Source organism: Diuraphis noxia, unplaced genomic scaffold, assembly GCF_037042655.1.
Source record: "Diuraphis noxia isolate RWA-SAM2 unplaced genomic scaffold, SU_Dnox_SAM2 contig0001, whole genome shotgun sequence".
Taxonomy (NCBI): Eukaryota; Metazoa; Arthropoda; class Insecta; order Hemiptera; family Aphididae; genus Diuraphis; species Diuraphis noxia.
In genome coordinates this window covers 18,735,118-18,750,963 of record NW_028301711.1, presented here as the reverse complement: position 1 = coordinate 18,750,963, position 15,846 = coordinate 18,735,118, and the positions used below count along the sequence as shown (strand labels likewise).

At 28.0% G+C, this 15,846-nt stretch overlaps 1 protein-coding gene and 1 pseudogene across 1 annotated transcript; one reads left to right on the top strand and one right to left on the bottom strand.

Moving 5' to 3' along the window:
- Window positions 1-9,804: 9,804 nt before the first annotated feature.
- On the top strand, window positions 9,805-10,429 carry LOC149060158 (uncharacterized; annotated as a pseudogene).
- A 2,381-nt stretch (window positions 10,430-12,810) lies between these two features.
- LOC149060157 (uncharacterized) lies at window positions 12,811-15,544 on the bottom strand. The gene is made up of 7 exons (XM_089227994.1): window positions 15,358-15,544; window positions 15,132-15,251; window positions 14,813-14,977; window positions 14,612-14,737; window positions 13,991-14,253; window positions 13,642-13,801; window positions 12,811-12,956 (listed from the first exon to the last, which is right to left on the bottom strand). Exons 1-7 carry the CDS (start codon window positions 15,542-15,544, stop codon window positions 12,811-12,813), a joined length of 1,167 nt encoding a protein of 388 aa, XP_089084120.1.
- Window positions 15,545-15,846: the final 302 nt, after the last annotated feature.

The window sequence follows — 15,846 nt, the reverse complement described above, 5'->3', positions numbered from 1 at the left end:
CAAAAAGAGAGGTTACGCCCTAAGAAAACGGTATAACGGTAAAAGTTCTATACTCTATTCGCCGTAAGTTGACCCACTTGCGCGCATGCATACTGAGCCGCCGGAACGTTCAGACCCCCCATGTCGGAGACAGGTGGTTTGTGATTGGTCAGTGGTGTTCGGCAATCGGCGGTGTTCGTCGTAGTAGTCAGCTGCCGCCATGCATACAGAATGTTATACAAAATAATTGATACGAATTATATTAATATAATAGCGCGCGTTCGCGGAGATAGTGTCGATACGTCGTGAAGATAATCAAATCACTACGTATACGCCAGGTGAGGTGGTAACGATCAACACTAGCGCTCTGAAGACACGGTGGCCTACGCAGCTACGACCGGTTTTCGTCGAGCAAGTGGGTCAACTTACGGCGAATAGAGTATAGTAACTGGCCGAAGCCCTCATTGGACCATCCCTTGTCTCTGGCGGCACACGAAAATAGGTTACACACACACACACACAGCACCATAATGTGACAACTACGTATGAGATTCTCCGTGACCAAACAATGCTTGTCGATCCTTTCCCTGACCGTTATTTATTTTCTAAACCCTTGTATATAACTCTCATAATTTTATATCTTTTAATTATTAATATCTTAATTTCTAATAAATGAAAAAACATGTTTTTGCGTGTCTGGTGGTGGTGGGGAAGGGGGTAAATATACGTCACACACGTACGCTACCCGAGAGCTATGGTGAGGGTGTGTGTGTACGGGTGAGGGTGAGGGTGTGTGTGAGGTTTCAGAACATACCTTTCCCACACAACAATTGTCAATCATAATGGTTTTATAAATGTTTAATTTTGATTGGAAATTAAATGTATATTATTAAACATTTATACAACCACGATATAACCTTACATTTTTTAAAACTAAAATTTAAATATAATTCAACATTTATTTTATATTGAAAAATTAATATTTAAAATTAAATTTATGTTTTATTAGAAAGAAATATTAAAAACTAATTTTTATTAAATGTTAAGAATTATATGTAAATACAACATCAAAAATGCAATGACAATTAAACATTTAAAAATATACTTAAAATAAATGTTTAACATATATTAATATTTTAAATCAATAATTTTAATTTAATTATAATTTATTTGTAAGAAAGCATAAATGTTAAAAACTCGTATTGACTAAATTCTATTAAATATATCAAAATAGAAAATTTAATGAAAATTAAATAACCTTATGTAATAAGTATATTATTATATAATAATACATATATTTTATTATATTTAAATAAATAAATATAAATGGACGGTGCCCGGGCAAAATGGAATAAATACAAAAACACTGTTTTGAGAAAACTAAAAAAAACTATCTACAACATTCAAAAGTTGGAATTATTTCTCAATATTTTTGACATAAGTTTTTGAATTGGCTCTTCAAACATGGGTTTTCTTGAAACTTCAAATAGTTCAAATAGTTGACTTATTCCCTTTGTACGGTATTTATTTTGACTTATTCCCTTTAGCACATGACTTATTCCTTTTGGACATAATTTATTTTGACTTATTCCCTTTACCATATAAGTTATTACTTTTGCTTGACCATTTTTCATATTATGGACAGTAAGGTTAAATGTCCACAGTTGTCTTTTATAAAACGCGATTGAAGTTTCAAGCCACGGGGTGGGTAAACATTGCTGAAGATCAAATGCTACAACTAAAATTTGATTTTCATTTTTCATTCTTTCCTTGTCTGTTCTTTTAGTTTCATATGCTAATTCTGCGAGTTTGTGGTGGTTTTCTTGTTCTTTAATTAATTTTTCTTTTTCAACATCATCACTATGTTGAATCTTCATTTTATAAGCATCACAAGTACTGCAAGTATCTTTTTTTGGTTCTTTAACTTTAATATTTGCTTCATGCATTTTATATTCATATATTTGCCTACTAACCGGATTTTCAACTGACTCTTTGTACATTTCATAACATTTATTCAAAGTATAATGAGACGGTAAATTGAGTTTTGAGGTTTCTTTTCTACAATAATGACTTTGATATGTGGGTAATGAATTTATATGATTCTTCACCCTTTTTAGATCTTCAGGCGTTTTTTTATTGGCAGAAATATGACAACCACGTTTATCTGGAGTAGTGGTAGAACAATCTGATTTTTTTTTTGTTGACAAACATTCCAAATAAATTTGTTCCTGGTCGGTGGAAAAAAATGTTAGGTCATCAACTTTAAACTAAAAATAAATTTCAACATTTTTGATATTTAAAATATGTTCAAGTTAATACTAAACATACTTAAAAAATACCTTATTATGATCACTAATAGGTACTAAAATGTTGTCTATTTCAATAGCATCCTGGCCAGTAGAAAAATATGCTGGGTCATCAACTTCAAACTGAAAATAAATTTGAAATACTAAGTATTAAAAATATAATATTTCAAGTTAATACTGAGCATACTTAAGACATACATTACTATGATCACTGCAAGGTGCTAAAATGTTATCAAGTTCAATACCCACACAGCAATTTGAAAATATAAATATTTTCACAATATTTGAATTAGGTTATACTTCAAATATTTATTCAAGAATATTATACAGTTATTTTAAAAATATTTGATCTCCAAATATTTAAGGCCAAATATAGTCACAACATTTTCAAATTATTAGGTATCTAATATTGTATATCAATTTTCCATCTTATATTTTAAAAATATTTGATCTCCAAATATTTATGGCCAAATATAGTCACAATATTTTCAAATTATTACATATAAAATAACATAACAAATGTACGCTTCGCCTGCTATAACTGCCTATAAAGTTTAGCTTAGTTAGCTTAAATATTATAGTGTTAATCGATCTAGTATAATGATACTTGTTGGTAAAAGCATAACTGCAATGTATTATTATGTATGTTATTTTGTTATATACCTATGTATGTTTTTTACGGTGGTCAAATTTTTTTAGCAAGTTTTGCGCAATGATATAGGTAAGCGCGTAAATTAAAAATGCTCGTAATTCACTTAAAAATTGAATTATTGTAAAAAACGGTTGTTCTATTAAGCGGTGTTTGTGTAAAGAATACCTATTTTTTTATTATTACTAATTACTAATTTTAAAACATTAGCCACGATAGCCACATAATATTATAGCAGTGCATTGAGTTATATAAATACACTGTACGTCAAATCTAAATTTACAATATGCTAGATGGGTAATTCCGGTCAATATCCAAGTCAGACTTGTTTATCAGCAAATCCGATGCGTCCCCACCCCCGCCGACCCGCCGATGGGGACAAAAACAACGACCGACCGCCGCCGCGGCCGTTACCTGTAGCCAACCGTCATACAAGACATTCATCTATTACACACGATATTATAGACCAGTAGACCACTCGTCCACTCGTGACTCGTGAATCCAGACTGCAGTACGCTGATTTTACATTATCTTTTGTCTACGATATTTATTTTGTTAATCACTACACGTCTTATGAGTTACGGCATATCGTTTTATTCGTTGTCTATGTAGTTGCAATAAATTTATATTTGCATAATAGTTCATATTATTGTTACAATATACGAATAATTACACCGTGTTATATGAAACCATACAGGAGGCTTCATTTTCACGGTTTTTGAAGTTTTGGTGATACAATCGATTATAATCAGGTAAGAATTTAATATTTCATAATAACTACCTATATAAGTATATTTAGTGTATAACATTACTATATTATATTTAAATTTACTTATGTTTATATTATAGGTACTACCTAATATTACGTGACTCGTGAATCCAGACTGCAGTACGCTGATTCTACATTATATTTTGTCTACGATATTTATTGTGTTAATCATTACACGTCTTATGAGTTCCGAAATATCGTTTTCTATGTAGTTGCAATAAATTTATATTTGCATAATAGTTCATATTGTTACAATATACGAATTACAGTAGGTATTATATGAAACCATACAGGCGGTTTCATTTTCACGGTTTCTGAAGTTTTGGTAAAACTATCGATTATTATCAGGTAAGAATTTAATATTTAATAACCTATAGCTAATAACTACCTATATAAGTATTAAGTGTATTATATATTACTATACATTTAAATTAACTTATGTTTATATTAGGTACTACCTATATTATATAACTATGTATATTATGTTATTAATTAATATATTATATCAATAACAATATAATAAGTACTTAATACTTATATAGGTAGGTACCTACAATTTTAATTTTCTATGTATTAGCTGTAGTGTGAAAATAACATTTTACCTACATATAATATTATATTAAAGGCCAGTAGGTAGATTGTCTGTTACAGACTATAGATTTACTATTTGCACTATTGTTTAACATTTATTTTTGAAAAGTTGAGCATTTAAAATATGTGGGTAGGTATCTACCTAGTCTTAAAAGTTAAATTATTATTTGAAATACTTATAATGTTCACGTTTTAGTGTTTTAATTAAATTACTAAAGACTGAGAACTTCATACTATCAGTAATATGTTCATATGATTAATATATTTTTAAATTATAAGTTTAATAATTAACTACCTATATCAAATTTTAAGTATAATTGTATAATACATGTATGTATTATATATAATACCAATTTAATTAGGTATATTATCATTAGTTATTTATAAAATTAAAATCCATATGACTAAGTATTAAATAAAATATACTCTAATAATTGTATTGTTAGTAACTTAAATGTCAAATTTAAATTTCAAAATATTAAAATTTAATGAATTATTATTACATTTCTAATTGCTCTATTGTTCAGTATTAATTATTTATGCATTGAAATATTTACTATATTATGTAGTTATAACATAATATGTCATATACAATAATAATATTATCATGTACTAATAAGTGTTATAACTCATTTATTGTATTAGAATCCATAAGAAAAATGAGACAATATAAAGATGTTAGTGATATTGAAATAGAAAAACCGTTGAAAAATTGGATGGCTCAATCATCAGCTCGCATAAAAAAGACCATGGAGAAAAGTTCTATTTGTGATAAATCTTAAAATCAAATCACTATTTATGATCAAAATTTTTTCTTTTAATAAATGTGTCTTATCATCATTAAGAGGGTAATAGAGGTAAATATAGGATATTACATATAGCATATTGTCTATATTTGTAGCAGACTCACCAAACTCGCAGGGACGGTAGCCCGGGGTACTTGCTACGATCTGTAGAACCGTAACCCGTTCACACCATTATATCGTGTTATATATCGATCCGCGTACAGTATTACGCTAAATTACATATAATCGTGTTTTAAATAATTCCAAAAATTCTGTAACATCAACCCTTGGACCGATCGTCCTGAAACTTTCACAGATCGTAGCAAGTACCCCGGGCAACCGTCCCTGCGAGTTTGGTGAGTCTGCTACAAATATCACGGAGACGGTGATCTCATTGTGCATTGTTGGTCTACCGCGGGATTCATCCGGCAAATGAAAAAAGTTCTCAACGGGGGGGTACCTCTCGATTTTTTGGCGAAAAAACTACCATGCCCCGATCATCCCTAGCTATTGCCACCCTGTGAAGGAACCTATAGACTCTGTGTTACCAAGGTTTGAACCCGTTCATACCATTATATCGTATAAAATTGATCCCAATAACTATCTTCATAAGTTGTGTGCATTTGATTTTTCGAAAAACCGTTATTAACTCGCTGCGAACTAATATATATGTATATTATTTAGTCGGTATTGTTCCCATCGACCGACCAGTAGTTGTAGATGATGGAGGGCAACTATTGTGGAAAATAATAAAGAAACCCCAAAAACCAAAATCTATTAAAATAAATAAGTACCAGAATGAAGTAAGTTTATTTTTTTATAAACTGGATTAAAAACTAAATAACTAATAAATTATTATATTTTTAGAAAGTATTCCAATACATATGTCATGCGATTAATGATATGTATGAGATGGGGCATGTGCCGTTAGACATCGATGACATTAAATTATTTTTGAATAAAAATGGCATTTATAATACAAGATTAATTGAACATTTAAACAAGAATAGTGCTCAAATACAAAATTTAATAAATAGTACAAATAAAATAAAACACACACATAATTTACACTACAAAATTTTCAGTATAATACAGAACAATAATTTATTTAATGATTACAAGGTACATAAAAATACAATAATTTCTCAAATAATTTCTAATGATAAAAATTTAAAAAAACAAAAAACTAAACACATTAACAAATTTAAAAAAAAAATAAATGATGCGATTAATAGTAAACAATTGAAAAGCATAATTGAATTTGAAGCTAGGTAAGTTTCTTATACATTGATATATGCATATTTTCATATTTTAAACATCTAATATTTACAGGAAGCAAATACCAAATAACATTAAGCAAACCATTCCAATTCCTATTAATTGGAATATTTCCAAATTTGACCAATTAAAGAACCTGAAAATGTTTAATGTTATACCAAATATCGTATTTGATAAGTTTAAAATATTTAGTGATGACTATAATTTTATAAAAAATAAATACAACACTATCCATAATATATTATACGGAACAAATTTAGCTGATGATTTTTTGTCGTATAATAAATAGTAAGAAAATTATTATATTATGCAGTGTGGTTACGATAAGTGTAAACACTCAATAAGTATGTACAGACTTCATATATTTCAATTCTGCTTATTCCTAGAAGGGACGAGGTCATTCTCGCCCGCCTACGTATAGGCCACACCCGATATACTCCCGGATACCTCATGGCCAAAGATACAATGTAAATAATAAAATAAAATACAATGTACATTATATGTAAATATAGTTTGTAAGTAGAAATTAACCAATATGTAATAGATATAAATACGCTAATGTAAAACCATTATGTAAGGCCGGCTAATAACCACGATGTTGATGCCAGAACAATTAATAAAAAAAAAAAAAAAAAAAAAAATTCTGCTTATTTAATTTAACCAATAAATCAGAATTGAAATATATGAAGCCTGCACATAGTTATTGAATGTTCCCATTTATCGTCATCACACTGTGAACATTTTTAATTATTTACATTTACACATTTATTGACAATTAATTACAGTAAACAGAATCCAGTGTTTGGTAAGCTCCTGCATGAGGCATACGACAGCATTATTATGTGTGCAAAATTCAATATTTTATATAAATATATTGACAGCTTTTATGACATCAATAGTGTGTTTACCGATGACGGATATAGAATATATAAATATGAATTCTATTATAATTTCCGTGAGATCATTTCCAAATTGGAAAAAATAGAAAGACATTTGTATTTTGATTTTGACATGATTGTGTATGTATCTAAAAAAAATAATTTTAATTTTAATTACAAATAGTTTTTACATATATACTTAACATTATATTTACAGAAAGGATGTACTTCAACTTAAATCCATTTATATAAATGTCAGTGAAAGTTTTAAAAAAATTGTAAAAGAATATATACCAAATTTCGAAATTTGTGAGGTGATTATCATAACAGTATTTCAATGGTCACAGGAGAGAGAATATGATACCAATTTAACTGTAAGTTATTTACATTGATTAAGTAGACGTGGTACTCTTAAATTAAATATATACAAAATTTATTATAATAATAATAATTTTAAAAAATTGCAGATGAAAAGCTTGATAAAGCACGTCTTAACTTTTTCGAAAATCATTAAATTAAATTTCCATTTAACACATTCACAGCCTTTAATTAAAAAATCTGTCTTCCTTTTGAAAAAAAAAAAAATTATCAACTGCTTCCGGTCCTCTATTAAATCCCCCTATTTTTATTTTTTAAATCAAAATCAATTATCCTCCATTCAAAATATCCAAAAATCAAAACTCTTCAAAGCTCTAATTAGTACACCAATTTCAGTATTTCAATTTTATGACCGACACTATGACATCCACCCAATCAATTTTGATATTAACATTTTAAAAAAACAGACTCTTCTACTATCAACAAATTTATCATTTATCCTTCAAGAACATCTTCAAACAAACTTAAATTCCTTCACAGAAGATTTCCGCCTTCATCTTAAAAAATATAAATTAAATATCTCCCAAATTGACAACTACATAAAACATAACAGTTTAACACATATTAACAATCCAGTAATCGCATCGGCCACAGAAACACCAATATCACCAAAAACAATAATAAATAAATCATCATTTTATCCCAGGTATACTTAAAGATTTATTTTTCAATTGAACTACCTAATTATGTGTTATATTTATTTTATTTTTTACAGGGGCAATATTCAAAAAATAATTAACAATCCAAACTTTAATTTTTATAATATATTAAAAAAAAGTTATTGAAGCAATTTTTCATAAGCGCTTTTTTCTTCCTTTGGTAAATGTAGTCTAATATATTCTTAGCCGAGTGAGAAAAAATATCGTGATTGATTTTATGTTATTGTTTTTATTATTATATTATTACAAAAATAAATTGTAATTAATTTAATTGTACTGTTTTTATTATTATATTATGACAATACAGAAATTGTGATTGAATTTATTTTTCAATTTTATTATTATGCATAGGTTACCTATCATTAAAAATAAAATACATTGTAAATGTTTCAAAACAATAGGTATTCTGATATAATGTCGTCATCCATCGCAATTGTTACCCTCCTAAATACATCCACAGGACAGCGGAGTACCTCCCCTTTCTAGGGACGTATTTTTTATAGCTGTAGGGTGGGTGGTTGATTTTAAATATTTTTTTAACGCGATAATTTAACATACGATTGCCCATGATTGGACTTTTTTGAAAAATTTAGCTCATTGTGCATTGTTCATTAGTCGATATCTCGGTCAATATTGGTTTTTCGACCCCCATCCAAAGGACCGAAAACACTCCCCGGGTGCCGTTCCATAGGTTTCGTCGAAAAAATCGATGGGTTGTGGGAGGCTAAAATTTACACATCTCGCGAATTTACGTAATATTGCCGACCCCCCGCACACATAACTTCCACGCCCGGAAACTTATGGTGATATCTTAAATAAAAATTCCACCGGAAATTCAAGTCTACAATACGCACAATGTAAACGATATATATATGACGCGTCACACACCCCACAACCTAACCCACCACGGTACCTACTATACCTACTGCAGTGTGAACTGTACACGAGTATAAAAATACCTTCAAAGTAACCGAATAATATTTTTATATGTATTGCTTTGAAGGTATTTTTATACTCGTGTACAGTTCACACTGCAATAGGTATAGTAGGTACCGTGGTGGGTATAATAATTACCAATAATGATAATAAATTATAAGGATACCGGCCACGGTGATAAATATATATAAATATATTGTGTATTAATGTAACCTAACCTAACCACTATGCTCCTATAATATTATATGCCGCCCGACTACGTTATGGCGATCGCGGTGCTCTACTCCTCCAACATTGTGCTTGGACCGGCGCACAGTGGTAGGAATTGAGGTTTTACCGCGACAAAAATAAAAAAAATATATATAAAAATATAGATAAAAACTACGTACATAACATTTGTTATTATCTACTGGTTTTAAAATAGATCCTTATCTAAAGTTATATCAATACTATTACTAACCAGAGCGACGCCGCGACGGAATAATCATCATTACCTAGCTATTTTCTATATAGTACACACGGTCAATGTTAATGCTTGTTTTCAGTTTTACGAAATCTAAAATTATTAAGTTTATTGAGTTTATTTATTTTATACCATGGAAGCTACTGGACAAGGTATGTAATAGTTAATAATAATTTAATTAACCCTTCAATTAAAAATTAAATATTAAAACTGCAATTACGAAATATCAAAATAAATTATTTATTTTATAATTAAATTGATCTTAAAAAAAAATAGCGTAAATTAGCCCTCTAATTTTGATCATATAGTATAAGTAAACTTACTAATAAGTCAATTTTAAAATATGATCTGCCCAAAGTTGCCCATTTGATGTGTAGGTATTTTTATAGGTATTACATACCGTGATTTATTCAATGCGCTGAGATGTCCACAACGTCCGCGACAGTTAAATCCGTGTTCCATCGATAGTCGTTCGTTCTTATTTGATTACATTAAAAACAATATTAAATATTCTATTGATGAACATTATGAAGCCGCATTGAATGCAAAAATTTTGGCATATACTACTACATTAAATCGTAAATGGTCAGCGGTCAATCGTACTGAAAGTACATTTATTTCAAAATACGAGGGATGGTTAAATACTAAATTTGATTTGCCAAAAAAAGAAAAAAAAGCGGTTGATCTTCGTGGTCGTCCATCAAAGCCATTTTCAGACTTATCTGAAAGAGCTAAAATCCGTAAAGTTAAACCATTAGTGGAGACAATATCACCAGGTAGATGACTTCGTGCAACAAGAGTATCACTTTTTAAAAAAGGTAAACATGCAGCAGCCGATTTATTGAAACAGTCAACTGAATACTTACCAAGTCGTCCTGCAAAAATTAGGAAAACTTTTCGTGAATCCTTAGGAAAAAATAATATAGTACCATATACCGTAGATGAAGCGCTGGCTCATATGGTTAACTGTCGTATGACAAAAAATGTGTATCACCAGACTCGATTAGGTTTAAAAGAACATGGGGTAAATGTGTATCCTTCATATGATCGAATACGTGAAGCAAAAAAATTGTGTTATCCTGAGGGTATAGAAATATATGAATTTGGTGTGTCTATACCTCTCCAAAGTTTATTGGACCATACGGTTAGACGAGTCTTCCAAACTTTCGATTTACCTGAGGATTTTAATTTTTTTGAAAAATATGTAAAGGCTGAGTTTATTTTTAAATGGGGGTGTGATGGAAGTTCTGGTCAAACCGAATATCACCAAGCATTTACCCAGAATACAAATTTAACCCTAAATGATCCACATTCAAATAGTGATGGAGATAACGACCGCGACACTGATGATAGTGAACAAAATTATGAACAAGATGTAGAATATACAGATGCAAATATGTTTTTATTTTCACTTGTTCCTTTGCGATTGACTTTTGGTATGACTGATGACACAAATGATATTTTATGGAAAAATTTAACACCATCTTCCACACGTTACTGTAGACCCATCAAATTTTTGTATAAAAAAGAAACAAAATATAATACTTGCAAAGAAGTCGAGGCAATTGAAAATGAAATAAAAGCATTAGTCCCAATTGAAATTGTTTTAAATAATATTTCTGTTCCTGTTCACTGTAAATTAGTTATGACAATGGTAGATGGAAAAGTTATAAATAATTTAACTGATACGTCAAGTCAAAGATGTTTTATTTGTAACTGTGGACCCAAAAATATGAATGATTTAAAAAATATACAACAATTTAAAGTTAATGAAGATAATTTGAAATACGGGCTTTCTACATTGCATGCGTGGATCAATTTTTTGAAATGCATTTTAAATATTTCATATAAATTAAATATCCACGAATCAACCAGTCGCATGTCTAAAGAAGAGAAAGGGAAAGTTTTACAACAAAAAAAAAATATTCAACAAACATTTTGGAATGATATGGGGATAAAAGTTGATAAAATAGTACAAGGTCAAGGTACATCTAATACTGGGAATGTGGCAAGGAGATTTTTTAAAAATGCAGAAATGTCGGCAAAAATAACAGGTGTTGATTTAAATTTGATTAAAAAATTAGGTGATATATTAATTGCAATATCTAGTGGATATGAAATTAATTTTGAGTCATTCGATGAATATTGTAAAGAAACAGCCGAATTATACATTGAGTTGTATAATTGGTATCGCATGCCTCCCAGTATGCATAAAATTTTGTTACATGGTTCTATTGTTATAAAAAATGCACTTGTACCAATAGGATTATTATCTGAAGAAGCGCAAGAAGCAATAAAAATTAAATTAGTAATAAAAATTATAAAAATTTAGGGAAAATCATACGCGCAAAACATCAAGAATAAGTACAAATACTGATTTAATGCATGCTCTATTAATAAGTTCAGACCCAGTGATATCTTCTAAGCGGAAAATTTTGAAAACACCATTTACAGAATTACCATCCTCAGTAAAACAATTAATAATTATAGATAATGATGAAGAAACAGAAGATTCAGACATCCCACACAGCAATGAAATATTGCATACATATTTAATCTACATGTTTCAATAACATATCAATATTGTTTAAATATTGATTTTTCATGGTTATTTAGTGAGTTACATATTTAAGATATATGGTGACAATGTGTGATGGCAAAAAAGATCATGTTACTACAATATGTTCTTCCAATATTACATAAAATATTATGAACATATTGCCCTATTACATTGTACCAATATTATCCAGAAATATTATGAAGATATTTCTTACTACATTGTATCAATATTTTTAACATATTATCATACAATATTGTAGATACATGATACAAAACATATTATAATAATATGCTTGTAAAAAAATTATTTAAAGCAAGAATTACTATAAAGAATACATAACACCATTTTTTTATTATGTTTACCATATAATAAATAAATTTAATTAGGGAAAAAAACAAACTTTGTAATAAAAACTGTTTATTTAGTTAAAATAGCAAAATTAAAAAAAAAAAATCATTTGCCTTATGCATGAATATTAATATGTATATTCATATATTATATAATATTAGCATCATATTATTAAAAGTACAAAAAAAAAAATACATTTTCCAAACTTGGATAATTATTAACATTTAGTGACTATTGATGCAGTGAATTAGAATGAGTAATAATATTTTTTTCTTTTTTTTTTATTCTATTTGGTGCTTGTGCTAGCCAGTTCTTTATTCCAAGAGATATGTCTTGATCACATATATCTTTGAATTTTTGAATCTTTCTTATAGAATCTAAAATCAGATTTAATAATATAATAAGATATCAGTTATAGATTAAATAAAAATAAAAATATACAGCAATGATCAATTGTTTTTAATGCAATATTTTAACAACAATTTGCACTTTTTAAGAAAATAAATATTTTAAGTTTTTTAGAAACTTTGAAGAATTCCATTTTGTTAAAATTATAAGAACCAAATAAATATCATCTCTTTCTTATTGTATCAGAAATTGTTATGACTCATATATAAGAGCCTCTTTTAATTTCCTTAAAATATTTTATTTTGTTCGATCTATCCAGTCTCAATTGGTCCAACAAACCAATATCTCATAATATAATTAATCGATAGGTACCTAGTAAAATCATGATTGCTCTGAAATCTATAAATCCATTATCAGTGTATACATTTTTGTTCACTTTTACAAATTAGAAAAATAAATGGGTACCTGACCTACTATTTAAATAAAAACATTTTTGTATTTTATATTTAATTTTTTTTAATACTTTTTTAGTGCATTATATTTGCAGCCTTGTATATTAAGAATGATGATTTAAAACAAAAAATTTTAATTTAGGTACATAACTCTATTTACAAATAATAAAAATGTTAATTATGTAAATTAATAATGCTTATTATAAAAAATGATATTCTGTTTACTTAAATGTATTGTCACAAAAACAATTATTTTACTTACCAAAGATTAATTTGCAACTACCTAATGTAGAGAAAACATTTTTTCCTTTAAATCCTAAGTATGAATAATCTTTCAGCAATTCATCGCTAAACATGTTCTGCATAATACGTCTTGTTGTTTCTTGAATTGTTTTGGCAGAATGTCTGGATAACTGTTTGATCTGCAGGGATTTAAAATATATATAATATAATATTATATATTATACATTGAATAGTTTTTTGTATGGAAAAATAGTTAACTTATATTAAAAAAACCTTTTGATAATTTTGAGTTTAAAAGATTCAGATTAAAACTACACTTTTTTTCTGAGCAACTAAAACAAATAATGTTAAACAATTTTACAACTTACTATTATATTTCTTTCTGATAGATCCTCCTTAAGTAACCTTTCTTGTTCATTAAGCTCCTTCTCATTTTGGATTGGCCATAAAGTATCTGCAAAGGTAGCATTATTATACTCATTACTTTCTTGTGATTGAGGCAAAGAATTAATTGAAGACAGTTTATCCATAATGTTTTTGGTCATGGTTTGTAAGGAATCAATATTATATGATACACTTTTTAATTCATATTTAAGACCAATTATTGCCTTGTTCATCATTTTCAGTTGATCTATATTAATAAATAATCAATACAATATATTATTTAGAAATGATCACGTTATAGGAGGAATTATGATTTAACATTAATAAAATATATAAACACTATAAACACATTATTACAGTTATTTTATGATTTATGCACTGTGATTTAATTATATATATTACCATCATTAGCGTTTTCACATATTATATGCTTTTTATTCATGTTATCTTGCTCTTCTGTTCTTCGTGTTTTACTAAAAGATTCATTTTTTTGTATAATATGAACATCTAATGAATAATAAGAAAATTATATTAAAACTAAAATTAAAAAACCAAGATTCATAGTATTCATCATATAATAGTGATTGCTTTTTATAAACACAAACATTTTGTAATGGGTGTGGTATGAACTGTTGAAGAGCTTTGAATAGTATCTATGTTATCATGATATTGTGGTGTTTTTTCATCATGACTCATGTTTGAACAAGACTTTTCCAGACTTTTACTACCAGCTATAAATTAACATAATACAATAAAAAAAGAGTAAATATAAATGACAAATAAAAAAATCATTTTGTAAAACATACATTTGGGTGTCAGAAGACTTTCCCGACGGTTACTTTCTAAAGAAATTGTCTTACAGATATTGCCTTCATCTTCTTCATCTAATAATGGCTGACTTTTCAAAGAATGTTTTTTATTATCAGTATTAATATGGCATAAGTCAGGCGAACTGGATGTACCCAATGAAACTGAAAGCAAAATCATATAAATTCAAATTATAACAAGTTTAGCATAATATATTATATAATATTATATAGATATTGAGTAGGTATATTATATAACAGAAATATTATAAATCTAAACTGAATATATTTCGCATATAACTTAAAAATAAATATTTACTATTATTTTTGCCATCATTGCTGTATATAGGATCACATTCTTCATCATCAACTGAAAATACATTTTTACTATTATTTTTTTCATCATTGCTATACATAGGGTCACGGTCTTCATCATCAACTGAAAATAAATATGTGATATATAGATATATATAATATTAAAAATAAAAATTTAACATTATTAAATATATGTCTATACCATAACAATATAATATATGATGACCTACCTGTAGAATCAGAATTGCTTTCATCACTATTTTTATCATAGTTAGGTGGATCAAGCACAGCAGATGATCTAAATCTAGTCTTTCTAACAGTTATTTGATCATCAGCTGATGAAAGATCAGAAGTATTTTTAGCTTTGTTAGCTTTCAACCGTGCTTCAACTAATGAATCTGCAAAATTATAATGCATATATGTCACATTATATTATATCATATTTGTACGCACAATACTACATTATTAATTTTAACTAAACTTTATCTAGTTTTAAAAATATCAAATATTTAATCAAAAAACTTACTGATGTTAGCTGAAAGAACTCTAGCTTTCAAAAATTTAAAATCAATCTTGTTTATTTGGGTGCGTTTTTCAATTAGTCTACCAACATTGGATGATTTAACGGGCCAGGCGCACATGTCATTTTTAACCCAATGATTGGGAACGGCTTCTACTGAATTATCAATATCAAATGTAACTACTGACCACAGCATTTT

Bases quoted from the DNA above. Each gene is read 5' to 3' on its own strand.
- LOC149060157 (XM_089227994.1), bottom strand. From the start codon at position 15,544: ATGCATTATAATTTTGCAGATTCATTAGTTGAAGCACGGTTGAAAGCT. The intron at 14,978-15,131 runs GTAAATATTTAT...TTTTGCTTTCAG, and splicing joins CAATGATGGCAAAAATAATA to TTTCATTGGGTACATCCAGT. The intron at 13,802-13,990 runs GTAAGTTGTAAA...AAATCCCTGCAG, and splicing joins TATCAGAAAGAAATATAATA to ATCAAACAGTTATCCAGACA.